This window comes from Phytophthora cinnamomi, assembly GCF_018691715.1.
Source record: "Phytophthora cinnamomi strain GKB4 chromosome Unknown Contig5, whole genome shotgun sequence".
NCBI lineage: Eukaryota > Oomycota > Peronosporomycetes > Peronosporales > Peronosporaceae > Phytophthora > Phytophthora cinnamomi.
In genome coordinates, this window is record NW_027150938.1 from 395,668 (window position 1) to 421,449 (window position 25,782).

Here is a 25,782-nt window from a genome sequence, read left to right on the forward strand (position 1 = left end):
CACACTAAAAATAGCCGGTGCCAAAGAGGTACAGTGTACCGGTTCACTTCAACTTGCCTTTTCATGTAGCCATGTCTTGTGCAATACCTCGACTAGCGAGGAGGGAGTTCGTGCATGAGTCTCGGTCTTACCCGTCAGGAGACCGCTTCCATCGTCTCGTTAGCAGAGATTTTATGCCTCATGGATTCGGTTTTGTTGTGCCCGACGGGATTGAAGAGACGCTGCCGTTTATAGCGAGGCAAAGCGCTGCCGTCTCGATCGCAGTGCTAGAAGACGCGACGTTGCTACAGTAGGCGGGTATCATGGAGTCCGACGCTCCAACTGCAGCTGAGGAGCCTGTTGTGGTCGATGAAGTGGTCAAGGATGAGGCTGTTGTGCCAACAGCGACGGCTGCCCCCGCGGTGCAGGCGTACCGAGCTCGGTACAACGAAACGATCGCTCCGCCTGGTGGTCCGCCGTCTCGAGTGGTAAAGTTGTATTATCGTTGTTTCTTGCTTTGAGATAAAGAGAGGCTGTTGACGGAAGGCTGACGCTTGCTTTACGAGATTCGCCCGCCTAATGACTTCCCGCCTGAGTCCAAGCGAGCGGACCAGATCGAAGATGCCGAAGAGGACCTCGAAGTCGACATGGAGGAGCTCAAGGCGGCGGTGCACGCCTACAATGTCGACTTCCAGGCGCGCATTGTACGTCAGGAATAACATTTAAATTCGGATAAGAGGTTGTAGCAAGCTAAGCACTTCTCTATTCACGGTTAGGATGCGGTCAAGCAAAGAGGTCGTAACCTCGAGGCAAAGTTGGGCACGGAACACGAGGAAATGATGAGCTCCATCGAGCAGTTGCGGATGGACTTCAGAAAGCAATTCCAAACCGCTTTTCTCGCGCTCGAGCAGAAGACGCTCTCGCATTTTGCCAAGCTCGAGGCGCAGGAGATCACTTGTCAAGAGAAGAAGTGCGTTGATGCTGCATGTACTACACACTGTGGATCCAGCTAACCTTTCGGGCGTTGCTTTGTCAGGCTGCACGAGTGCGAGTCCGAGTTTCGCACATTCGCGTACACGACGGTGCCCGAGATCATGGAGAAGTTGCAGGGCACCATCACCCGGAAACTCGAGAAGAACCACGAGACCTTCGACATCGAGAACGCCAAGATCCAGAAGCGCGAGAAGAAGACACTACACGCGCTGGAAAGCAACGAGCGCAAGACGGACGCTAGCTTCCGCACCGAGACTGCCCGTCGTGTCGCCAAATTCCAGGAGCGCGAGGAAGAGTTCCACCACATTATGCGCGTTGACAACCGCAGCGTCGAGAAAGACCAGTCTTCACACGTGCAGGGGTTGGTAGCTCTCCGTGCACAACTGCGAGCCGAGAGTGGACTACGCGAGAAGGAGGACCTGGAGATCCTGGACAACCTATCGTCGTCCTTCGGGCGTCTGCAGGCCAGCATCCTCGAGAACCTAGGAGAAGACACCACGGCAGCATAGCACAACAAACAACACACACAAACACGCACACATTGAACCACAGAAGGCGAGTGGAGGAACGGCTAAAGGATGTGAATATTGGATTGGAAGGTCGTAGGCGTCTCATGGCGCTCGATGCCGAGCAGTCGAGACGGTCGTCTCCGCACGCTTTCGCCTGAGTCGTCGGTCGCCGCAGCCGCTCGCGAGCTCCACGTTCCACTTTCGTTTCCTTCTCCAACGCGCTCCACGCTCCCCGTCACCGTCTTCCTGTCGCTTCGCTAGCAAGCTGATGATTTTTTACCCCAAGCTGCCTGTTCCTCTGTTCCCCTCGAGCGATCGAGCGTACTTAGTTGGTGGCGGCCTTCTTCGACACAGCCGACGAGCCCTCGCGGAAGCCGTTCTTGAACTTGCGCTGCACGTTCTTCAGGTGGCGCATGCGGCCGGTGCCCGTGGTGCGGCGACGCAGGGCCTTCTGGCTCCAGTTGTACTTGCGCATCTTGGCAGCGGGGTAGCCACACGAAGAGCAGGTGCTCTTCTGGATGTGGTAAGAGCTGCGCCCACACCGTCTGCAGATGGTGTGGGTCTTGTTGTGGCGCATACCGAAGCTCTGCGTACCTTTCGTCTACATCGACACAAGCAGAAACAGCGTCAGTCTCGCGTCGCCTGCCTCCGCTAATTGCTACGGCGCTCGGTTTGGCTGCGCTCCGTCTCCGCCTGTTGCGCCTCGCCCCATTGCGGGCAGCGAGCGAATTCCTGTTCTGATAGGCGCCTGGAGCTGCTGCTACTGCTGCTAGCGAGTGGCGGCGGAGACGAGAGCGGCGCCATGATGCGCTGCGCTGCGCCTAGTGGCCGCGGTCACAGAGGGCGGGCGGGCCGTACCATCTTGGATTCGGGCTTGGGACTTTAACGCGGAGCGGAAGGAAGGGTAAAATAAGTCTAGCGGAGGTGGGGAAGCCGGCGGCGCGGCGCTGGGCCCTTCAAACGGCGGCCCATACAAACGCCAAGTCAGCGCGAGCCCGCTTCACTCGGACCAACCAAATGCAGGCGGGCTAGGGGCGCCGCATCAGCGCGCCCATTGGCCAAAACTGAGTGGCCCACGGACGGATGTTGCGCCAAGGTCGCGCGGATGTGGCGCACCTGAAATTGCACCTTCGAGAACTACGCTTGAGAAGCGCTTGCCAACCGAAACTGCTCCTGGTTGCCAAGGTTTGTAGCCATATCCAGCCAGAAAAGTATCCGACGGCGATGGCGTCCGTCGATCGGCGGCGGCAATGGACTCTAGACGCCCGTAGCTTTCTCGTGGGCATGCACATGCAAGCAGTCTATTACAATAAATACAATGCGGTACCATGGTTTAAGGTGGCGGGCAGCAGCAGCTCAGTAGCCTGAGATGGACTCGTAGAAGTCCACCACGCGCGAGTCCGCCAGCAGCCGCCCGCCGTTCCTGTCGCGCACCCGCGCGCGTAGCCGCAGTCCTTCCAGCGAGCGTACGCGTGACAGCGCCACGTACGCCTGGCCGAACTCGAAGACGCGCGACAGGTCCAGCACGGCGGCGTCGAAGGACAGCCCCTGGCTCTTGTGGATGCTGATGGCCCAGGCCAGCACCAGCGGCAGCTGCCGTCGAGAGGCCAGCACGGTGTCCGCCACGCTGACGGAGAACTCCTCCTGGCCGATGATCTCCGTCACGCCGTTGGAGAAGCGGACGACGGGCAGGTTCGACTGCGGCGTGAAGCCCTCCACGATCCCGCGCGAGCCGTTAACCAGTCCGCGCGCGGGGCTCAGCGTCTTGATAAGCAGAACCCGAGCGTTCTCTGAGTGTGAGGGAGGCACACAACCATATAATCTGTTAGCAAAGTTGAGGGAGTAGTAATGCTCGTAAAGCACTGCGAGCTTACTCTTTAACGACAGCTTCGCCGGCGCAGGACACGTGCTGAGGAGTTCAGTTTTACCGCTATTGGGCGAAAATTGACACAAGTAAGCACGAGTGTTAGCTGCATGGGAACTCGAGATTGCTCGTACGTAGTGCACATACCGATCAGCAGAGACGTAGTTGAATTTCTTCCCTCCTAGCTCATCGAGAGCTCGGGTGTTCGTCTGTCGACACACAAAACAAGCCATTAGTATCATTAGTGCCAGCCATGACGGCAACAAGATGAATCGTACCCGCAAGACGTCATCGTTGTGAGAGAAGATATGGATGGCGTCGTCGCTGCCGTTACTAGCACTCGGCTTGTAGCGCTCGTTGAGTTTGTTGATCATTGCAGGTGTAGGCTGTCCGACCCGGAACGCATTGAGAATGCGCACAAACTCGTCGTCACGCTGGCGGAAGATTTCCTTCAGCACAACCGTCTCCGTGATACCTCTGACCCATGCACTACTTTCGAAGCAGAGCAGTGGAGGCGGCGGTGCAGCGTCGTCGGCTTGGCCCCGTGCACGTCGGCCCACCGGTGGTAGCTGGAAGAAGTCGCCTGAAAGAATCAGCTGGATGCCACCGAAGAACGCCGAGTTGCGGCGAATCTGCCTCGCGACGGCTTCCAGGTCTTCAAAAAGCCGTCCATCCAGCATAGAGATCTCGTCGATAACCAAAACACGCGCCAGTTTCCATCGAGCCACAGCGTCTTTCTTGCGAGCAATCTGCGCTAATAGCTCCTGCCTCGATGTATGCGCGCGCGGGTCAATACCTGCAAAATGGTGGAGCGTCATACCACCGATATTATACGCAGCGATGCCAGTGGTGGCGGTGGCGAACACGCGCCCCATTGCATGCCCACATCCGTGCTTCAATAGATGCTGAAGCAGGAACGACTTGCCTGTGCCAGCACTGCCTGTGAAGAAAACGTTTTTGCCTCGTGCGACTAGCTCCAAAACACGCTCCTGCTCCGCTGTCAAAGTCGTGTTCGTGTGGTCTGACCGCAACGGAGAAGTAGCGTGGTGCGAGGTCTTCTGTCGTCGACGTCTGTCAGCACCCGATCCAGGTGACTGCGAGCTGTTGGTTAAGTCTGCCAGAGCGCCCCGAGAACGCTTGACGCCAGCTCGGCGGCCGTGCACAGGAGTCGATGGTGGGGCTGCCACAGGTTTCCTAGCTATCGGGGATGGCGCAGCGGCAGCAATCCGAGACTTGGAGATGCCACCCGACCGAATGCAGAAGTCCCGTAGCGCCACCATGTCGTCCGGGTCTCCTTCGCGCAGGTTGAACTGGGTAATGCGAGTCCGCTCGCGCCTGCAATACAGCACCGCCATGTGCACGCATTCCATCAATGTCAGCCAACATTCGGCAATGCACTGGGTGTGGCAGCTACACGAACCTGATGAGCGCGAGCTTTCCCATGGCGGCGAAGCTGGAATAGACCTCGTACTTGTGCGCCTGTATCTTGATGGCCTTGTGCAGTGGCGGGTCGTCGCTCATCACCTCCAGCCCGCCGCGCCGCCGAATGAGCTGGCAGTGATAATGGTGAGAAAGTGGATGGTCAGTGCAAGCATTGCCTGGTGTTGGTGCTGGCTGGGTAGAACGCACCATCGCTCGAGGGTAGAGCATCGAGGAGAGGTTGCGGCCGGTGGACCCGTCGGCCAGCTGCAGCTCCACCGTGCAGCGCACCGCCATCTCGGCGGCAATTGCAGTGCAACAATGTGCAGCTACAAGCAGATGAGACGAAGGTGGACGGTGGTAGACACGGCAGTTGACACTTCAGCTTTGAAGTTTTGAAGTTTTGAACTTTTGAATGCTGACGCCATTTTTGCAATAGTCGCCATTGTAATATTTCGATTATGGGTTGTGATATTCTGATAGGGAGAGTGTACCTGGATTATGGTACACAAATCCGATTGGTTGGCGACGTTGAAGTGCCATTTTACTGCCTGTGAGCTTGGGTCCCAACTGTGATACCCACCCATTCGCTTCGCCGCTGAAGTAAGAGTGCGTAGCCGTCAACATTGCATCAGTGCCTGGCCGCGGTATATCGCCAAACAGCTCGAATACGACGCGACGAAGCTTGAGGAGGCTGCAGGTGCCATCAGTTCTGCGAAATACCTAGCGCCAACCAGCCCCTATTATTCGAGTTGTCCTGGACTGAAAGCGCTGATATCAAGAAGAACGGATAGCTACCTTGACGATATTGCAGAATCACCTGGAGTTGACTTTGACCAACGCCATGCTCGCAAACGATATTCGCTTCGGCGATGTGGCGCCTACTACATGTTGCAATTAGTATTGTCTGCCCGTCTAAGACAACTAAAGAGCAGACAGGCAAATTGGACACGAAACGTAACGATATGCTCTTGTCAACCGTAACTTCATGTGTCTGCATATCCATCCGTTCTTTCATGATACAGGTTTCCAATCAGCAGTGCTGATTCAGCAACTTGTTCATCAATCGTTTTTCTGATCGCATAGACTATGTCTGCCCGTCGATCGACAAACCGAGCTATACATGTGGACATCGGCTTTGCAGCGCCAACAATATTATCCTGCAATCGTGCTCCAGCTCGACAGCAGTATAAACGCGAAATGACAAGGAAAATGCCCGATGTGTCGAGGACTTCTCGTATAAGCACGGCAGCGTGTTGCGAATATTTGGCCCGTCAAGAACCCATCCCAAGCTAGCGCCATCCGGTCGAATGACGCGAGAGTAGCCTGCTTTACGATCGCCAGTGTTCGCCCAGCCATCAACATGGCGATCGTCTCCATAGAATACACCGAACGCTCGACGCTCGTCATTCACTAGGCGCGCCGCCCGAAAGCAAACAAGGAAGCAAGCGTCAACGCCTCAGCGACGTCAACCACGAACAGCCCCGACGGTCTATCCACCATCGCTACATGTAACACTCCAGCTGCCTCCGCCGCCCAGCACCAGCACCGCCCGTCATGTTGAAGTTGTCCCGTCACTCTCGTGGGCTCCCTCGCCGCACTGCCGCCCGCATTCACGTTCTCTGCGGCACCGCATTGTCCATTTCGCCAAGCAGCGCGCACGTCCAGCAGGCCTCAGCTCCGTCAAACCAGCAGTAAAGGCCTTCGCACCAGCCCCAAATGCCCCGAGCCAACAGCAGCAACGGCAACAACAGCAGCAACGGCAAGGACGCGGACCAGCGCTTCGTGTTCCTGGACCTGGACGCGCTGCTGGCCGCCGTGCGCGCGCACGTGCTGGCGCACGAGGCGCAGTTCCACACGGAGCTGGCGCGCTTCGGCGCGGACGTGGCACTGGCGCCCGAGAAGCTCACGGTGCTGCTGGGCGACCAGCAGCCGGCGCGCGTGCAGAGCTGGCGCGGCACGTACTGCGCCAACCCGAACGCGGCCGAGGCCAGGGCGCTCGAGGCCGTGCGCAGCGACGGCGGCGTCGCCGTGCGCTGGCAGCTCACGCAGAAGGGCACGCCGCAGCACCCGACGCTGGAGAAGATGCTCAAGCGGCAGCTGGCCAAGGCCGGCGGCAGCAAGACGCTCGTGCTGGCCACGGGCGCGCTGTCCAAGAGCCTGCGCGGCTGCGTCGACGCCTTCCTCAAGGCGCAGTGGCGCGTGCAGCTCGTGACGCTCGAGGCGTGCTACAGACGCGCCGCGGACTGGCAGCTCTCGCAGCTCGAGGGCTTCTCCACCAAGTTCATGGACAGGTACCTGCAGAAGCTGCTCACGGCCAAGCGCCGCCCCGAGGTCGAGCGCAAGGGGAGCTCACCCAGTCTCCGGCCGGAGCAGAGCTACGGCAGCCCCGTGAAGCCTGTCGAGCCGCCGCAGCCGCTGGTCTACTATCAGGACGACAAGCGGGCCGTGATGCTGGAGCAGGAGACCAGCGACATCGGCCGACGCAGAGCCAGGTTAGCCGCGCTGCCCGCCGGCAAATACGCGGAGGGCAGTCGCCATCGACACGTTTTCATGAATCTAGACAACATCGCGGGCGCCGTGTGCAATAGTCAGTGGCTGTATCAACGTGTTGCAGGCGCCGGCAGTGGCTACGACGTGCGGCTGAACTTTAGGGCGTTGACGGAGCGAGTCTGCGGCGCGAAAGCGAGCTCAGTCAAGCGCAAAGTGGCGGCCTATCGCAAGATGCCGAGGGAACTGGCGCTGCCGCTGCAGGAGTTCGACTGGGAGATCAACGCGCTGAGTCTGAGCTCCAGCGCGAACAGAGGACTATACTACGTGCTGCTGGACCTGCTCGAGACCGCGGGCTCGGCGAAGCACAAGAACACGCTGGTGCTGGTTATGGGCGACGGAGCTCTTGGAGGCAGCGGAGCCGACCAGAAGGAGGCCACGAAGGAGCTGCTGGCCAAGTTCCTGGACAAGAACTGGTTCATCGAGATCCACTCATGGCTGCACGCGCTGAACGACTGGTTTTTGGACGTACAGGAGCAGAATCAGTATCGCGTCTGCGTCAAACCACTGGACGACGCGATTCATGATCTGGTGTACTTGAAGCAGGATGAAGAAGAGGTATGGGTGGAGCCGGTGTGGCACGATCCGTCGAGCCGCCACCGTGAAGCAGTTGATCCAGCATTCTCTGAGTTGCCAGTGCCGCATTCCCCATTGGCTCCGCCCGCGTGGGGATCTACTGCTATTCCCGCGTTGGCATTGTTTCCAACCACCCCACTCTTGACGCTGGAACAGAAGCTAGAGCAGAGAACGAGGCTCGAGAACGAACGAAAAGATCTTCTCGAGCGACTACAAAGGAATCAGGAGGCGCTGGATGCTCTGGAGCTGGAGACATGGTCGATGCAGATGTTGCAGCAGCAAGAATTGGCGCGCGTGGCACAACAGGCGAGTGACAAGCAATTGGCGATCCGCATGGCAGAAGAGGAAGAAATACAGCTGAAGCTTTTGCGGGAATATGAAGAGGCTCAAGAAGAACAACCGTGGAGTTGGGCCTAATATGGTTGTCTTTCGATAACGAATGCAGACACGTTCTTGACTTGCACGAGGCGGAGCTTCATTTCTCTCCTTTGGCACGAATCAGCACGCCACACCGTGGTTGTATCCAAATACACATCACCGTTTGCCTTGATTCTCGCGGTATTGACCGCCTTCAGCGCATCGCGATATCCTTCGCCTGTCAAGAACTTGGTCTAACGGTTTGTTGCTGAGAACGTACACGTTGGTCAATCTCTCGCTTGTGCTTTACCATTCGCCAATTGCTAACATTCTTGCTTTTGCTTCCTTCTGCTCAAAGCTCAGCACCATGAAACTCAAAATCCCGAATTTTTTGCTGGATCAGGTTCGCACCAGCGAGCATGAGCGAAAGTTGATCGACGAGCTTCGTGATATCGGCTTGGATCAGTACATTGAGCTACCGCAGATCGCCGTCATGGGCGACACCTCCAGCGGCAAGTCCTCCCTGTTGTCAGCTCTGTCGGGCGTCTCGTTCCCGTCCTCTGACCAGCTCACGACGAGGTGCCCCACGCAACTCGTCCTCACTCGCGCCGATACTTTTCATGGCACCGTTCGTCTCGTTCGATTCCAATCGAGCACCAACGGTGGGAATAATGACGACGGCGAAGAGAAGGAAGAGCTGCGCCGACTGGAAGACGTCCCCGACGCCATCACCAAACTCACCCAGAAGCTGGTCGACGAAGGCCAGTACATCAGCGACGACCAGATCGTGATCGAGATGTGCGGCCCCGACCTGCCGAATCTCACGCTCACCGATCTACCGGGGCTTGTCCGCACGGTTGGCGACCACGAGGACCAGTGTATCATGCCGAGGGTGCGGCAGATGGTGGACCGGTATATGCAGCAGGAACGCACCGTGATCATCGCCGTCGTACCGGCCAACGTGGATATGCACAATACGGAGATCTTGCAGGCTGCGCAAGAAGCTGACCCGAACGGAACGAGGACCATCGCTGTGGTGACGAAGGTGGATTTGGTGGATGCCGGCGCGGAGTTGGCGGTGCACGAGTTACTGGTGAACAAGAAGAAGCGCATGCATCTGGGCTACCACGCAGTGAAGTGTCGTAGTCAACGCGAGTTGACCAAGGGTACGACTATCGAGAAAGGTGTGGCGAACGAGTTGGCGTTCTTCGGTCAGCACGAGTACTGGCGGAAGCTTCCGACGCAGTTGTGGGGTGTACCGAGGTTGAGTGAGCGGTTGGTGTCGATTCTGCAGGACAACATCCGCCGTTCACTGCCCAAGGTGATTGCTGAGATCAGTGCTTTGATTACTGAGACACAGAAGGCATTGTCGACTTTGGGCATGCCGCTGGAGTCTCCAGGTGCTCAGCGTCAACGGTTTGGCAAATGGGTCAACCAGTACTTGCGTCTAATGGAGGCAGCTATGACCGGCCAGTATGAGCTGCTTCACCCCGGTTTTGGATTTTTGAGTAGCACTACGACTTCAATGCCAGAAGTTCATTTGCGAGCGGTATTGAGACAAAAAGATCTCGTCTTTCGCTCGGAGATCGAAGCTACCAAGTCGAACGGCTCATGGTCGTCGACAAAACCTGCTCCAGGTGAGAGATTGAAGTCCCAAACGGATGTTAATGTTGGAGACCGTGTCGTAGTGAGGCTTGAACGTCAACGTACATTGGTCTGTAAGGTAGCGAAGACCCGCGGTACCGACGTGTGGTGCAACGAATGTCCAGAATGGCTCGGGGGTTCGCGCTGGTCTTTTACTTCGGATACGGCAGATACCGTTGCGAACAATGGGTCGACAACGCTGAGGCAGTTCATCCAGGCGAATCGGGGAGATGAACTCGCCATTTTCCCATCGTATCGAGTGTTTTGTAGCTGTGTGCAGCGCTGTGTGGGAGAATGGAAGATACCAGCCACAAAACTACTTGAGCACTACCACACGCAGACAGGATCTACATCCCATCATATCATTTCATTGCTGCTATCAGGCAGGGGAAACGTGCGCGTCGAACGGTTCTTCAAGGAGACAACAGATCGAGTGCTTGCAATGCTGAAGGAATCTGCTCAGCGAGAGCTGGAGCTCTTGCTGCAACATGAAGCTCGGCCTTACACTCAGGATCAGCGTCTGTACGACGAATTGGACAGGCTTCGTCAGCAAGAGCTGCATGCTCGCCTCGAAGCTGCTCTTCCTGCTGGAGATAGACACGGACTCGTATCGATAGCCACGGTCATTCGAGCATTGGGGGACATCTCAATGGGGCCGTTTGGGATGTCTTTGGATGATCGTGAGGCGCTGGAAATGGAAGTTGCGCTGCGTGCGTATCTGGAGGTGGCCTCGCATCGGTTCGTCGACGTGGTTCCTATGAAGCTGAACGGTTTGCTGCTGGAGTCGTTCGTCCGTGAAATGGAGAGTGAACTGCTAGGTGCCGCCACGGACGAGAAGGTGGCTGAGTTACTCCAAGAGAGCGATAGTCAGGCGTTGCGCCGTCACCAGCTCCTCCGGGAGTTGGGGACTCTTGAGGAGGGGAAGCAGATCCTTGAAAAGACCGAGGGTTTGCAAGGATGATAATTGCGAAAGCATTGATATTGGACTGTGCAACAACTTTCTGTCAAGGCATCTGCTCCTTTACCTCCTATCTTTACTTCTTAACCTTTACTCCCAGGCACTGATACTCATGATACTGCGAATCAGCTAGGTCTACAGTGTAGAACGCTATCCGGATATACTTAGAGAAAGTTGTTTGACCCATTCACCTTGTTTTTTTTGCCGCTCAGCTTACCTATACTCGCTCTTTTCCCTGATGTCTTCACCTTTCTCATGAGTTCCCAACTCATTGAAAATCTGGCGACGGCGGAAAGTGTTGCTTTTTTTTCTCTTGCAAACCTTTGCATCCGTAGCGGTGCATAGCAGTATCCCTTAGCATACCAGCTCAATCTCCCTTTTGGCACACGCCAGACAATCAAGCTCCTCCTTCAGTTGTTGACGTTCAGTCATCTTCTGCTCCGAGTCCTGCATCAAGCGCACGAGCTTTTCATCCGTCAAGCTGTTGAGCTCGTTGGCCATTTCATCAATAAATGCACGAAGAATCAAGTCGTTCAACTGCATAGGGATCGCGTCTACAAATCGAGGCACCACCACATCTAAGTATGCCCGTCAGGCCGTCTGCATCTCGATCACCTCGCGGTCTTTCGTGGAGAGCACACCCGATGCCACTGCATTCATGACTTCATCAAGGGCGACCCTGCCTTTTGCATCAGTATGCACGTCAGCTTTTACCTGTTCCTGCAGATCTCTCAATCGTTGTTGATCCAGCTCGGTAAACAGTCGTTGGTCTTGCGTGTACGGACAACTTTCACCACGTAAAAGCGTATTTACTTCTTGAGTCGCCACCTCGACGATGGCATCGAGTACTTTGGCCGTGGTGGCTTTGATGAATTGCGCAACGCGAGAAGCTGCGTTGAGCTCATCAGCTACGTAGTCCGAAACCAACTTCGTGTGATCGTGGTAAACTTGCACGAGTTTCTTCGTTGGTGGTTCCCATTTCTCCACGCACTGCCGAAACAGGTTACTAAATACTTGATACGACGGGAAAATAGCAAGTTCATCACCGCGGTTCGCTTGGATAAACTTTTTCAGCACGGGGCGCTCGTCGAAGCGCCAGCATTCCTTCGACCTCCACGTACTGCTATACTCCTTACAAATAATGACCGAGCCATCGACCTTCTCGACATGACCACTGCACCAGCAACCCTTCACTAGCACCTGCACAGCATCACCGATCTCCACCTCGTCGTGGGCTTTAGTGCTGACAATCTGGTACTTCGCTTTAGTGATCGTCTTTCGGAACACATCTTCTTCAACTCGAAGTGCTGCTCGCAGTCGGGCATTCGCCTCAAGCTGAGACGAACATGGTGAGTTTTCTTCCTCCGACAAACGTCGACGTTTACTTGATGGGGGTAAGAGATCATACTGGCCGCCCATAGTTGCTTCCATCAACCGCAAGTATTGGTACGCCCATTGGCCAAACCGTTGACGCTGAGCACCTGGAGACTCCAGCGGCATGCCCAAAGTCGACAATGCCTTCTGTGTCTCAGTAATCAAAGCACTGATCTCAGCAATCACCTTGGGCAGTGAACGGCGGATGTTGTCCTGCAGAATCGACACCAACCGCTCACTCAACCTCGGTACACCCCACAACTGCGTCGGAAGCTTCCGCCAGTACTCGTGCTGACCGAAGAACGCCAACTCGTTCGCCACACCTTTCTCGATAGTCGTACCCTTGGTCAACTCGCGTTGACTACGACACTTCACTGCGTGGTAGCCCAGATGCATGCGCTTCTTCTTGTTCACCAGTAACTCGTGCACCGCCAACTCCGCGCCGGCATCCACCAAATCCACCTTCGTCACCACAGCGATGGTCCTCGTTCCGTTCGGGTCAGCTTCTTGCGCAGCCTGCAAGATCTCCGTATTGTGCATATCCACGTTGGCCGGTACGACGGCGATGATCACGGTGCGTTCCTGCTGCATATACCGGTCCACCATCTGCCGCACCCTCGGCATGATACACTGGTCCTCGTGGTCGCCAACCGTGCGGACAAGCCCCGGTAGATCGGTGAGTGTGAGATTCGGCAGGTCGGGGCCGCACATCTCGATCACGATCTGGTCGTCGCTGATGTACTGGCCTTCGTCGACCAGCTTCTGGGTGAGTTTGGTGATGGCGTCGGGGACGTCTTCCAGTCGGCGCAGCTCTTCCTTCTCTTCGCCGTCGTCATTATTCCCACCGTTGGTGCTCGATTGGAATCGAACGAGACGAACGGTGCCATGAAAAGTATCGGCGCGAGTGAGGACGAGTTGCGTGGGGCACCTCGTCGTGAGCTGGTCAGAGGACGGAAACGAGACGCCCGACAGAGCTGACAGCAGGGAGGACTTGCCGCTGGAGGTGTCGCCCATGACGGCGATCTGCGGCAGCTCAATGTACTGGTCTAGACCAATGTCACGCAGCTTGTCCACGAGCTTACGCTCTTCTTGGGAGTTGACATGACAGGTTGACATGCGCGAACAACTCACTCTTGGAGATAGTCCTCCTCCTGGTCTTGGCCATTTTACACGTATTGCTTGCGTTCTACCAGGGATTTTGGGGAGTATAAAGCAGCGGGATCTGCTGGGGCCAAGTATTGTCAAAAACGTTCGTTGATGAGGCAGTTGGGTCGGTGCTGGGTGAGCTCCTTTCTCATTTGCCATGCGAGCAGCAGTGCCACAATGTCAATGCCACAACATAGATTGGCGAATTTTGAAGCACCCTCCTTGAAAATGAGCAGGCCGTGTGCTGGCTGACTGCCACTGCTCCGATGGAGGCCACATGAACGGCGGGATCGGAAACGCTTCAAGAGGGGGCGACGGTATGACCGCAGCTGAAAGCTGAAGCGGGCGCGTGATGAAGACTCGGGGCACAATTTGTCTGAGGTCCGCCACTCAGCCAAGGAGGAATTTGGTGGTTGATCCCAGCCATGGTAAACGTCGTTCACCCCGCGAAATCAGATCCGACAAGGTTCGGCAACGGTACCGTTGCCACAGGCGACTTGCACGGGCCAAGATTCAAGTTTTGCCGTTGAACGGCGCAGTCCGGCCTCTAGCGAGCGGAAGTGTGGGTGCCGGTAGCCCAACGGCTTGCCAAAGCACCCGCCACCGCACCTTTTACTGCAGTGGAGCCACAACTACTTTGCAATCTGCTTTCGAGGAGCAACGCGAAGCCATGGCGAACGAGCCCCGAAGGCGGCGAGCAACACTCAAGGACAAGGCAAGCCAGTGTCCTGATTTGCTCGGAGAAAGGGAAGCGTGACGTACTCCAACTTTGAAACGGACGGCCTGCACCAGTCGCGGCCTGAATCAGGCGCATTGTCGACACGAAGGCGGTAGGGGCGTCACACACTAATGCCCCGCACATATCAAGACCACGATGACAACTAAGGCAACAGCCGAAGCAACCAGCGCACGCCAGCAGCAAGCAACAAGTGCATTGGCCTGGCATCGGTGGTCGCCATCGCCCATGTTCCGCCCCCTGCTCCTCGCGGTCTCGACGCTGTTCTTCCGGGGTTTCAACGGCCACCTGTCGCCACCAGCCATATGCCCGCGACGGGCGCCGTTGCCAACGCCAGGCTGCAGGCTGCAACGCGTGAGGCAACAGCAACGGCAGCACGAGATTGAGGCGAGGCGAGGTGACGGCTGAGGCGAGTGCCAAGTCGAGACAAGCACTGCCGGGCTGCAGCGAGCCACACCGAGCTGAGCCCGAGCCGAAGCGGGCTCGTCGGCGCATCCCCCTTTTCCCTTCCTTATTTTCGCGAAAGGTCGTTTGGCCCGTCTCTGCTCCGCGAGCCGTTACGTGCGGCTGGTCGCGCTTTTCAGCCAACCACGCGGCCGCTAGCCGGCATTTGTCAGCCAATGGCGCACCTCTGGCCGTTTCGGGCGCGCCTCAAGGGTCCCGTGCGCTTGCCGCCCACTTCAAAAACCAACTAACCGCCCGACCAGCAAGGACCGAGCGAACTTGCGCGTGAGTGAGTGCGGTTAACACCTCTTGCCATTCGCAAATGCGACAGTGAGCAGTGCCTAACCGCGGCGACCTCCCCTTATCCCATGGCAGCACAAGCTATGACGGTCCCCCCGGCGGTGACAGACTCGCCGACTTTATCCTCGGCCAGCAGCGTCGACGGAGACTCTCCCGTCTTATACGCCGGCAATGCCGACCCAAAGCGCCGCGCGTGGACGCCCGAGGACGACGCCGTGATCCTGCGCTTCGTGCGCGACTGCGGCACCAAGCGCTGGGCCAAGATCGCTGCGCTGCTTCCGGGCCGCACGCCCAAGCAGTGCCGCACCCGCTGGCTCAACTTCCTGGACCCGGCCATCGACAAAGCCCCGTGGCGCGCGGATGAGACGCAGCTCATCCTGGCGGCCCAGGAGCGACTCGGCAACCGCTGGGCCGAGATCGCCAAGCTGCTGCCGGGCCGCACCGACAACGCCATCAAGAACCACTGGTACTCCACGTACCGGCGGCGCTGTCGGCAGGCCGCCAAGCTCAAGGAAAAGGCCAAGCAAACGCAAACACAAGCGCAAACGCAAATGCAAACGCAAATGCAAATGCAAACGCAAATGCAAATGCAAACGCAAATGCAAATGCAAATTACTGGTACAACCGCATCGCAACCGGTGAAGCAGGAACAGGCTCAGGTACCGGTGGCAACTTCAACGTCCGCGGCAACTTCAATATGGAGTGGCGCGGCTGCGGCCTCCGCGGCATTAAGTGTGGCGTCGCCGCTGTCGGTCAGCTCGCCCATTGCAACGGGGTTCGGGTCGGCCTTCCCGACGTTGCTGTCACCCTTGCGGCTATCGCAGAGAGGGGCCATGGTGCCATTGCCCATGCCCGTGACGCTGCCCTCCCCCAAAGCTCTGTTCCCAGTAGAGAGTGTGAATCATGCTGCGTGCGTGCCGTTCCAACCCTCTCGTAGGGTGTCGAGCGTTGTGGCGCTGGACTCGAGCGCGCCGTTCCAAGGACCGACGCTGCAGAACCACCAGTCCGCCTGGATGGGGTTACCTGGCCTGCAGCTCACGGACTACGAGTTTTCGTCCTCCAGCAGCAGCTGTGGCAGTGTGGTGGGCATGGAGAGTGTCTGGAGCGACAAGAAGCGGTGGGTGGGCAAGTCCCGAGTGGAGATCTTGAGACGGCAGGAGACGCCCGGGCGGGAGCGCAGCAACTCGGCCGACCTGTTCCTGGACTGCGTGGAGATGCTCAACCCCAAGACGGACAGCAATTCCACGAGTTTCTCGACGAACGAGACCGACGACGAAGGCAGCGACCAACAGTCGTTGGCGTCCCCCATGGACTGCGAGAACCGCAACCAATGCAACTTCCCGGGCCTGCAGAAGCAGTGGTGGGACCACATTGGTTCGGAGGTGGGCGCCAAGTACGCCGCCGACTACTGCACCAACCCTGCGTCGGGTCCGGTATTATCAACAGCGTCTAGTATGACACGGCAGCCTGAAGCACTGGGGCATTAACTAACCCCCTGGACACGCTTTGTCGTAGAAAAAAAAACAAATGCCTAGAGAGCTGTGGTCGTACGATAAACTAATGGGTCTTATTTTACTGTGAATTTGCAGCGTGTTGGGGTCGGATGGATGTTGTTGATGATGTAGAATCCTACGTCTCGGAGTCGCCGGTGAGCGTGAACTCGATGTCGCACTGCACTGAGAGCACGAATTTGCCCAGTCTTCCGGGCTCGTAGGTGGCGGGCACGATCACGTAGCCGCCCTTTGCTGCAGAGGAGAGGACGAGCTCGGGTGGTGAGCTGACAGTATGCAGAGGCACGAAGTCCGTCTCGCTCCACGGTCGGCCATTGATTATGATGGGGTGCGTCGTCGATCCCGAGTCCCCATCAGCGGATGAATCGCCGGGGCGCATAAGTTTGCCGGAGCCGCCGCGAAAGAGGTAGAACCCGATCATGGTGCCGACGGAGTCTCGTTGGCAACGCGACTTCCACTCGCGCTCGGAGCGTGTGAGGGTAATCCGCACTTTGGTTGGTCTCACGCCCTGCATTTGCAGATAGAACTTGGGGTTCTGTCTCCAGTCGGGGTGCAAGTGGCAGCCCCCCGACTTCGTCGCCGTCCACTCCCCCGGCATACTTTGTGCGGCACCGGCACCCTTGGGCAGTTCATCCACCAGCAATGGGAAGTCGCAGTCCACTTGCAGCTCGAACGAACCTTCAGCTCCAGGCTCACCAAGTGTTGGAACGAGCAATAGTCCACCCCCACCGCTAGAATTCACAGCACTGGGCGAGTCGGACGCGAGTAACCATTCCTTCGGGACCTTCCGGAGATACAAGCACGCGGACGCTGGACTGGTGTACGATGATAATCGACACCATTCCGTAGGCTTCACGACAAGTTTGGGCGTCGGGAAATTGCCCACGACTTCGCCAACCTCAGCTTGTACAGGGGCTTCAACGTCGTCATCCAAATCATCGACGTCCGTGCGCTCTGCCTTTTGATTGTTTCGAGACTTGGTGCCGCGGATCAAGCCTTCACTTATCGCGGTAGCCTTGGCGAACGGTGAATCGACGATTTCTCCCAAGAAGTTGGTCTTCTGGCCCTTGGCGTGAGCTCGTAGTTGAGTGGCGGCTGAGCTACCAGACCCGCCGACTGCAATCGGCGGAGTGGAAATGTAAGGTGCCGCCCGTACTGCCGTAATTCCAACGAGGTTAGCACGATCCTTGGCTGCTTCACGCTGCTGGCGACTCTTGTTTCCCAGTGAAGCCCGGTGAGAGGTCTTGCGAAGCACAACTTTGACGGTCACGTGCGCCTTGGTCCGCAACAATTTGCGCAGCCTCCGGAGCTCACGAGGTGAACGCTCGGCGAAGCGCACCCAGAACTGCGGGTTTTGGCACCATGCCGAGTTCTCTTCACCAGCTACATGGGCGTGTGGCAACGGCAGCATCAGTAAGGGACCACCGGCGTTGGCCATCTCTCCGGTACTGCTGGAACCTCCAGTCGGAGCTCCATTGGCGTCAGCAGTTGTTGTCCCACCATCACCAGCTCGCCAGCGTCCTGTACGAATTACCGACATAATGGGAGGAACTCGCTCGACACGCAGCGGTAGTGGCGCCACCACACGCAGGAAGAACTCCATCTCGACCTTGGGGTTTGTCGTGTAAGGAACGAGATAGTAGGCTGCTCCAGGAGACAAGGTGACGTCTTCTTTGACCAGTTCACGCTCGGGGAGCGTCTTGGGTTGGCTTCCACTGCCACCAGAAGAAGCATTGAGCGCTCCAGTGTTGGCAGCACCAGTCATTGGTGTAGCCGGATGAGATAACGAAGGCGTGGCCGGGGTGCCTGGAGTTGCGGGGGCTGCGACACCAGACCAATCGATCGCCGACGAGTTTTCATACGAATGGGCTTCAGCCACGACATGACTGCGCTTGAACTCCCAGATAGCAGGCGGCGGATCGGTCGACGACGCAGTGGCAAGTGTCAATTTCTCACGCAGCAGCACAAAGTTTATAGCGTAGTTGTCTCCACCGTAGAGCCGAAAGTCACGCTGCGTTAGCGACAGCAGCACTCCATTCACTGACCTGTCCACAATCATCTCTCCGTTAACCGTGTTGATGCTTTCTAGCGGCACGGACAGCTTGAACTGCGGGTTGCGATGCCAATTCGGGTCTGCGTCATGAAGCCAACCCCATCGGGTCTTTTCAATCGATATTTCCTTTGTTCGAGGCAAGTGGCCGGGTGAGTGTAGAGAGTTGTGGTGATGATCGTCACCCCCCGCAGTTGGTGGAGGCGCTGGACTTGTTGCTGGGACCGGGGATTTTACAGGAGCTCCAGCAGCAGTTGTGCCGATCCAGTCGCCTCGAACGCTGTACTGACGAGCGTCAGGTGGAAATACATGCACCACGAAAAGCTCGGTGAACGTGTCCAGCAAGTCTTCCCACAGCATCCAGAAGCACCCGTCATGACCTGAGCGCGAGAAGTCACAGCGTGGATCGGATCGCATGGCCTGCTCGATCTGCGCGTGCTCTTCCCATTTGCTGTCGTCGTTTGACCATTCCCCCTTCCACATGCCGCGCCCCCAAACCGTTTTGAGCTTTACGAAGCGTAACATCTCGTCTGCTCCTTGCTGGTTAGTCGACCCTCCCGCTCCAGAGCCACCCGAAGTCGGCAGACCCAGCTCCGTTACGTGCTGAATAATGTACTGGCGGTTCTTCACGATCCCCATCGCAGTGACGTCGTGTGAATTGAACGAAAGCTGTCGTAGCTGTGTGGTAAGGATACACTTCTTCTTCTTGTATCGCAATAACTGCTTCCACAGCAGCGCCGACGGACTCGAAGCTGCAGCCGCTGGGTTCCCCACCGTGGCTTGGTCGAACTGTACTTGCTTGATGCGCTCGTGTTGTAGATCCACACGATGTGCACTACCCCCGGTGCAGTCCAGAAAAGCCTCGAGGATGCGCCCACTGCTGGTTCCAGCATTTCCTCCAACCCCGCCGCCGTGCTTCTCGTCTAGAGCCTGGTAGCTACCGTGAAGCTTCGCGTACGCCTTCTCCAGGAACGGGATAAACACTTCGTTCTTGTTGGCACTGCCGCCGTACAGTGCAAATCCCGGCGGTGAGAAGGCAACACCGGTGCCACACGCCTTGTCTTCCGGTTGGAGCTCCATCGAGTACGGGATTCGGGTGTCCGTTGTCACCGGCACCCAATTGTCGTCCTTGTAGAAGCGACACGTGAAGACACCGAACTGCTTAAAGGCATGCAGCGACTCGGACACGAAGAGGTTTTCCACGAGGCTGTCTGGATGCAGTGCCACGGCTGCAAACACGCCCAGCAGCCACGCATCGTTGAGCAGTCCTTCACGTAGGACGCCACAGCCCGACGAGCTCTTGAAGTAGTCCGAGTCTTCCGTGTACTCCGTCGGGCGGTACCAGTGCACGCTGCCACCAGCTCCGCCCGAGCCGCCGGTCTGCTGAGGCACGTAGTCCGGCAGCTTGCTCGGGTCGAAATACAGACTCGACACTTCCGCTGCGAAGTCGGGGTCTTCATACAGCGGCACAGTCCCGGTCGAGTCGTCAATCTGGCCGCTTAGCCACTGGATGATTTCGTCCTCGACCGCCAAGGCCGTCGAAGACGAAGAATCCATCGCCAGACCTCGGTGAGGCATTAGCACCACCAGCGTTCAAACAGCTTGAAGCGAAGCGGACGAGGAGGACGTGAAACGACGCGTCGTTTGGCGGGATGGTATTTACATGTACGTAAGTTTGGCCTTCAATTGGGCATCGCTAGTCATAAGTCGAGTTCCTCTCTGCCCCGCCGCACAGTTCGTTGTTTCCAATGAATCACTCGACGGCTGGATGATATTGGCGGGAGACGGAGAATGACCTCACAAGAGCCAACTTCACATGCCAAGCCGCACGCTGCATCACGTTGATCTTGGGTCCAATAAAGAAGATTTTGCCAAGAACTGCATCCAATCCTCACATCTCACACTGTAGTGACGCTCAAATAATGCTTTATGCTAGGTCTCCCGCAAGCTTCCAAACTCGGCGCTGTTACGATCGAAGTGCTGCAGCTGAAGGCTCGCCGCAACAATTCTTGATAATTGAGCGGACCAATTTATAGTCCAGCTCTAATTGACGCTTTTTTTTGATCGGCGAAAATGTTGCGGATATCGAGTCGCCACTGCGTCTCCGCGACGAGGAATTCCTGCGTCTATGGAGCTCTAGGACGCCATGCGTACTCTGCACCGTGCTCCCAAGACGCAGTAGAAACAGATGCAGCTAACCATTATCGCGAATTGCGCGTGGGGGTGCTGGGATTGGGGGCGATCGGCACCATCTTTTTCACTCGACTGGGACTGCTGGCCGCCAATTCCAAGACAAAAGAAGAGCTGTCGACACTCTTTGTGGACGCCTTCATTAAACCGACCCAGTTTGACATTTGGATGGAGAGTAAGAAGCCCCAATTCGCTCTACAAGGGCAAAACAACGACAAGAACGAGATGTTGGAATTCCGTGTGGATTCTGACGAGAAGGTGGCGACGGGGATCAATGCGTCCAACGTGCGGGTTCGCACAATTGAGAGTGCGGGGGCGGAGCCTTACAATGAGAAATTGGATGTGCTGCTGGTTGCGGTGAAGGCGTACGATAGCGCTGGGGTGATTCGAGATCTTCGGGCCAGAAACAGACACCTGCTCAACGACGACGCATTGTGTGTACTGCTCCAAAATGGACTGGGAGAATTGCCCGAAGACGGGGAAGAGGGCAGCTTGCTTGACACTGGCGGCCAGTGGAAATTTGCGAACGGAGTGACGTTTGTCGGTGGACGAGTGCTTGGATTTGGAAAAGTGTTGACGAGCGGGCTGGACGCGGGCATGACGTACTTGGCGCCGTTTGTTGGATCTGACAATGACGAAGGAGAACAAGATGCCAAGATGAAGGCGGTTGCCCAAGTTTTTCTTGCTGCAGGTACGGATGTGGGAAATTGAAGAGTGTTGATTGTCCAGCTGATAAGTCGAGTTGTGGTGCTGTGTGAAGGAATAAACTGCGAGGTGCTGGAGGCAAGCAAGATGCAGGCCATGCTCTGGCGCAAGCTGATTGTGAACGCAGCGATCAACCCTCTCGCCTCGTTACTCGACGCACCCAACAGGGTAAACATTAACCAGTTTTTCTCTGCGATCGTTTGTGGGCTAATCTGCGTTACTCCGTGTCGCTGTTTGATCAGAGCGTGGTTAGTAGCGCAGGCAGTCGGCACTGCGTGAACATGGTGGTGCAAGAGGCCCTTGCCGTCGCCCAGCGCGAGCAAATTCCTCTGTCGTGCACTCAACATGTACGGGCAGTACTCTAGGAGCTGTCCGGTTGTTTTTGGACTGACACTCGTTGCTGCCTGCATGGGCAGGAACTGGTGGAGGACATCCTCGAGGTGGCTTGTAACACGGGCACCAACGTGTGCTCGATGCTCGCAGATCTGCGCCGTGGCTCCAGGTTGGTGCTTGCACTCCTTGCCCCTGCACCACTGAGCTGACCCCGTTGCCCTCCACCAGAACCGAGATCGACGCCATCACGGGGCGCATCGTCGCAGGCGGCAAGCGGCACGGCGTCCCCACCCCAACGAACGAGCTGCTGCTGTCGCTGGTCAAGGCGCTCGAGCTCGAAGGGACCCGACGACGAAGCGACTAGATCAGTACACGGTAGCGCTTACTCGCGTGTAGAGAGATACCGGTACAGTATCTGTGCTGTTGCCTTGAGCACAGCCAATCCGGCTCAATTCGTCGACATGATGCGCAATCAAATCAGCACACCTCCCACCCGCTGCCTGTCGCCGAAGCCTTCACAATCCGATCTTCCTCCGAGTGCGCACTTGACCATCACTCCTGTCCGCACTATGGCCGCCTCGGAGCCCGAGGTGTTCAAGCGCCTGCCGCCGTGCGTCGTGCCCGAGAAGGTGCGCGCCCCCGCCCGCACTCCCCCCTTCCTCCTTCCTCCTCCCGTCCCCGCTTACCCTCTCTGTCCCTGTGAATTGTCGCCCAGTACCACGTGGACTACGAGCTCATCGACCTGCTCAACTTCCGCTTCGAGGGCTCGGAGCGCGTGCAGCTGCGCGTGGCCGAGAGCACGCGCGTCGTGACCTGCCACGCCGTGGAGCTGCACGTGTTCGACGTGACGGTGGAGGACGCGGCGTCCGCCTGGAAGACGCAGCGCGCGCAGCAGATCCAGTTCCAGGCCAAGGACGACTCGGTCTCGTTCCACTTTGCCGAGCCGCTGGCCGCGGGCGCGCGCGTGACGCTCTCGCTGCGCTTCCACGGCTTCCTGAACGACCAGCTGCGCGGCTTCTACCGCACCGAGTACGACTACCAGCAAGAGCGCCGCGTGCTCGCCGTCACGCAGTTCGAGGCCTGCGACGCGCGCCGCGCCTTCGTCTGCTGGGACGAGCCGGCGCTCAAGGCCACGTTCGAGATCTCCATGGTCACGGACGTGGACCTCGTGGCGCTGAGCAATGCGCACGTGGTGGAGACGCTCGTGCGCCCCCGCAAGTACGCGCACATCCGCGCCAAGACGCGCGCGGACCCGCGCGAGACCACGGAGAAGGTCTGGAAGTTCGCCGAGTCGCCCGTCATGTCCACGTACCTCGTGGCGATGGTGGTGGGCGAGTTCGACATGATCTCGGACCTGACCAAGGAGGGCGTCGTGGTGAACGTGTACACGGCCCCGGGCCAGAGCGCGCGCGGACGCTTCGCGCTGGACGTGGCCACCAAGGCGCTGTCGTTCTTCACCCAGAGCTTTGGCATCCCGTACCCGCTCAAGAAGCTGGATATGGTGGCTATCCCGGACTTCCTTGGTGCCATGGAGAACTGGGGTCTCGTCACGTACACGGAGACGTACTTACTGGTGGACCCGAAGCTGAGCAGCCATGAGATCAAGGCCGACGCGGCGCGCGCTATATGCCACGAGCTCTCGCACCAGTGGTTCGGCAACCTCGTCACAATGGACTGGTGGACGGGACTCTGGCTCAACGAGGGCTTTGCCCAGTTCATGGAGTTTGAGGCGGCGCACCACATATTCCCGGAGTGGAAACTCTGGGAAACGTTCGTGCAGGATATCATGCTCGGATCGGCTTTCGTGAAGGATGCGATGGTGTCGTCGCACCCGATTGAAGTGGTGGTGAACCACCCGCAAGAGGCAGACGAAATCTTCGACGCCATCTCGTACCACAAGGGATCGAGCGTGGTGCGCATGCTGTCGGAGTACCTCGGTCGCGATGTTTTTTTCCGCGGTGTGCACGACTACCTCGTGAAGTTCAGCTACAAGAACACGGTGACGGAGGACCTGTGGGAAGCGCTGGAAAAGGCATCGGGCCAGAAGTTGAAAGACATGGCCGATACTTGGACCAAGCAGGTGGGATTCCCTTTGGTGACTGTCAAGCAGGACGCCGACGGCAAGTGTGTTCTGGTTCAGGAACGTTTCTTCGCAGACACGAGCCTGAACAGTAGTGACCATACTCTGTGGGATGTGCCGCTGACGTTTTGCACGTCCGATGACCCGAGTGCAGTCAAACGGCTTGGCATCTGGGACGCTAAGACCGCATCATTGATAAACGGCTCCACAGCGCCCACGACACCGTTAGGTGCTGGAGACACGATCAACAAGGAGATCCAACTTCCAACTGGCCCCAAGGGCTGGATCAAACTCAACCCGAACCAAGCTAGTTTCTATCTCGTGAACTACTCGCCTGCCTTGTGGAAGCGTCTCGAAATTCCTGTGAAGGAGCAACTTTTTGGAGTCCCGGATCGTGTGAGTCTCTTGAACTCTGTGTTCACGTTTGCTCGTGCTGGCGTACTGGAACTTCCGGTTGCACTCGACTTCACGAGTGCGTATGTGGATGAGTACGCTTCCCTATGCTGGAAGGAAATCTCGCGCAACATGGGATACTACTCGAGCCTGTTCCGTGAAGAATCCTTCTACCCAGAGCTCCAGCGGTACATTCGCTCACTGTTTGCTCGCGTGATGAAGCGTCTTGGCTGGGATGCCGACGCTTCCAAACAAGCTGATGCTGACGAGGGTGAGTTCCGCAAGACTGTGATCAATCGTTTGGGTCTCGCCAACGACCAAGACGTGATCAAGGAAGCTAACAAGCGTTTCCACGCGTATCTTGGCGGCGATTCCTCTGCGTTATCGGGTGACCTGCGCGGATCCGTCTTTGATATCGAGGTGACGTACGGCGACACGACAAATACCAAGATTCTGCAGGAACTGCACAACAAGAGTGACTTTGCCGAGGAGCGCTATGACTGCCTTCAAGCTATGGGATCTGTTTCCGGTGCAGCGGCGAAGCTCCAGGTTCTGGAATGGGCTGTGGAAAACGTCCGCTCGCAAGACATCCGTGGCCCGTTCGCTAGCGTGGCGAGCGACAAGCTTGGTTCGCAAGTTGCGTGGCAGTATGTGCAAAACAAGTGGGACTTTTTGGCCACGAAATACTCGGCAATGACGCTTGGTACCATCGTGTGCGCAGTGGTTTCTCGCTTTCAGAGCGAAGCAATGGCCGTAGAAGTAGAGGCCTTCATGGTTGACAAGGACACGTCAGGGTACAAGCGTCGTCTAGATGTGGCGTTGGAGGGAGTGCGTCTTAAGAGCGCTGCCTTCTGTCGCGACCGCGAAAGCCTAGCGAAGTGGCTCAAGGAGCGAGCCGTATAAGGAGTGAATTGTGCGTGGTAAGGCTTTCAACTGAACTTTCATTCGTGTTTTGGTTTTGGTTTAGTCTTCAACTACCGTGAACTTACCTGGCGTTAGTTTTGCAGAAGCTGTTGCCGCGCCTCTAGTTCTCAAGAACAACGCGGTAGCGCACAACCCCGTCGTGCATCATCTGAATTCCTTCATTCACCCTACTCATTGGGAGCTTCTGGATCACCGGGCGTACGTTCTTCTTGGACGCCACTTCCAACATGTCTTTGATATTTTGAATGCTGCCGATGTTGCTGCCCACGAACTTGGCACCCTTGGCCACAACGTGGAATGCATTGAACTTGATGTCGTCGTCGGGCAGACCCACCATGATGCACGTGCCGCGGACGGCAAGGAAGCTCAGGAAGGTGCTGTACGGCATGTTTTTAGCGTCGGCCGTGATAAGCAGGATGTTCACCGAGGCTGCAGCTGACGCCGCTTGCTTGTCGTCCGAGTAGTTGACAAACTCATCAGCACCCAAGCGACGAGCCTCCGCCTCCTTGCTGTTGGAGCGCGAGAACGCGACTACAGCGCTGGCACCAAGGGCCTTCGCAAACTGGATGGCGATGTGACCAAGCCCCCCAATGCCGATGATGCCCACGCGATCACCTTCCTTAATGCCAGCTTCCTTCAGAGGGGTGAACACTGTGGTGCCGGCGCACATCAGAGGCGCGGCAACGTCTGACGGAATGTTTTCCGGGATCTTGAAGGCGTACTGATGAGCTACACGCACGTAGTCCG

General features: G+C 57.3%; 10 protein-coding genes across 11 annotated transcripts; 6 read left to right on the forward strand and 4 right to left on the reverse strand.

Annotated features, from left to right (window-relative positions):
* Window positions 1-302: 302 nt before the first annotated feature.
* On the forward strand, window positions 303-1,481 carry IUM83_09747 (Transmembrane prolyl 4-hydroxylase; the record flags this gene model as incomplete). Its single annotated transcript, XM_067934205.1, has 4 exons — window positions 303-467; window positions 546-683; window positions 756-949; window positions 1,016-1,481. The coding sequence occupies 4 exons, from the start codon at window positions 303-305 to the stop codon at window positions 1,479-1,481; spliced, it is 963 nt and encodes a 320-aa protein (XP_067799339.1).
* Window positions 1,482-1,806: 325 nt separating this feature from the next.
* On the reverse strand, window positions 1,807-2,342 carry IUM83_09748 (60S ribosomal protein L37; the record flags this gene model as incomplete). Its single annotated transcript, XM_067934206.1, has 2 exons — window positions 1,807-2,082; window positions 2,340-2,342. The coding sequence occupies 2 exons, from the start codon at window positions 2,340-2,342 to the stop codon at window positions 1,807-1,809; spliced, it is 279 nt and encodes a 92-aa protein (XP_067799338.1).
* Window positions 2,343-2,837: 495 nt separating this feature from the next.
* Window positions 2,838-5,061, reverse strand: IUM83_09749 (ATP-dependent DNA helicase PIF1; the record flags this gene model as incomplete). Its single annotated transcript, XM_067934207.1, has 6 exons — window positions 2,838-3,271; window positions 3,356-3,411; window positions 3,493-3,554; window positions 3,624-4,680; window positions 4,766-4,896; window positions 4,975-5,061. The coding sequence occupies 6 exons, from the start codon at window positions 5,059-5,061 to the stop codon at window positions 2,838-2,840; spliced, it is 1,827 nt and encodes a 608-aa protein (XP_067799288.1).
* A 1,422-nt stretch (window positions 5,062-6,483) lies between these two features.
* IUM83_09750 (uncharacterized protein) lies at window positions 6,484-8,307 on the forward strand (the record flags this gene model as incomplete). Its single annotated transcript, XM_067934208.1, has 2 exons — window positions 6,484-7,872; window positions 8,047-8,307. The coding sequence occupies 2 exons, from the start codon at window positions 6,484-6,486 to the stop codon at window positions 8,305-8,307; spliced, it is 1,650 nt and encodes a 549-aa protein (XP_067799235.1).
* A 307-nt stretch (window positions 8,308-8,614) lies between these two features.
* On the forward strand, window positions 8,615-10,852 carry IUM83_09751 (Interferon-induced GTP-binding protein Mx; the record flags this gene model as incomplete). Its single annotated transcript, XM_067934209.1, has 2 exons — window positions 8,615-9,647; window positions 10,275-10,852. The coding sequence occupies 2 exons, from the start codon at window positions 8,615-8,617 to the stop codon at window positions 10,850-10,852; spliced, it is 1,611 nt and encodes a 536-aa protein (XP_067799234.1).
* A 351-nt stretch (window positions 10,853-11,203) lies between these two features.
* On the reverse strand, window positions 11,204-13,339 carry IUM83_09752 (interferon-induced gtp-binding protein mx; the record flags this gene model as incomplete). 2 transcript variants are annotated; one of them, XM_067934211.1, is made up of 2 exons in its annotated part: window positions 11,204-11,403; window positions 11,896-13,339. In XM_067934211.1, 2 exons carry the CDS (start codon window positions 13,337-13,339, stop codon window positions 11,204-11,206), a joined length of 1,644 nt encoding a protein of 547 aa, XP_067799281.1. The 2 variants fall into 2 exon arrangements, with proteins under 2 accessions (XP_067799281.1, XP_067799282.1); XM_067934210.1 differs by having other exon boundaries at window positions 11,204-11,386; window positions 11,564-13,195.
* A 1,489-nt stretch (window positions 13,340-14,828) lies between these two features.
* Window positions 14,829-16,336, forward strand: IUM83_09753 (myb-like dna-binding; the record flags this gene model as incomplete). The annotated part of the gene is made up of 3 exons (XM_067934212.1): window positions 14,829-14,838; window positions 14,925-15,315; window positions 15,607-16,336. 3 exons carry the CDS (start codon window positions 14,829-14,831, stop codon window positions 16,334-16,336), a joined length of 1,131 nt encoding a protein of 376 aa, XP_067799280.1.
* Window positions 16,337-16,478: 142 nt separating this feature from the next.
* On the reverse strand, window positions 16,479-19,967 carry IUM83_09754 (calpain-like cysteine protease C2; the record flags this gene model as incomplete). Its single annotated transcript, XM_067934213.1, has 1 exon — window positions 16,479-19,967. The coding sequence occupies one exon, from the start codon at window positions 19,965-19,967 to the stop codon at window positions 16,479-16,481; it is 3,489 nt and encodes a 1,162-aa protein (XP_067799415.1).
* Window positions 19,968-20,621: 654 nt separating this feature from the next.
* Window positions 20,622-22,002, forward strand: IUM83_09755 (2-dehydropantoate 2-reductase; the record flags this gene model as incomplete). Its single annotated transcript, XM_067934214.1, has 5 exons — window positions 20,622-21,291; window positions 21,361-21,473; window positions 21,548-21,652; window positions 21,722-21,807; window positions 21,867-22,002. 5 exons carry the CDS (start codon window positions 20,622-20,624, stop codon window positions 22,000-22,002), a joined length of 1,110 nt encoding a protein of 369 aa, XP_067799396.1.
* Window positions 22,003-22,207: 205 nt separating this feature from the next.
* Window positions 22,208-25,014, forward strand: IUM83_09756 (Puromycin-sensitive aminopeptidase; the record flags this gene model as incomplete). The annotated part of the gene is made up of 2 exons (XM_067934215.1): window positions 22,208-22,267; window positions 22,354-25,014. The coding sequence occupies 2 exons, from the start codon at window positions 22,208-22,210 to the stop codon at window positions 25,012-25,014; spliced, it is 2,721 nt and encodes a 906-aa protein (XP_067799283.1).
* Window positions 25,015-25,782: the final 768 nt, after the last annotated feature.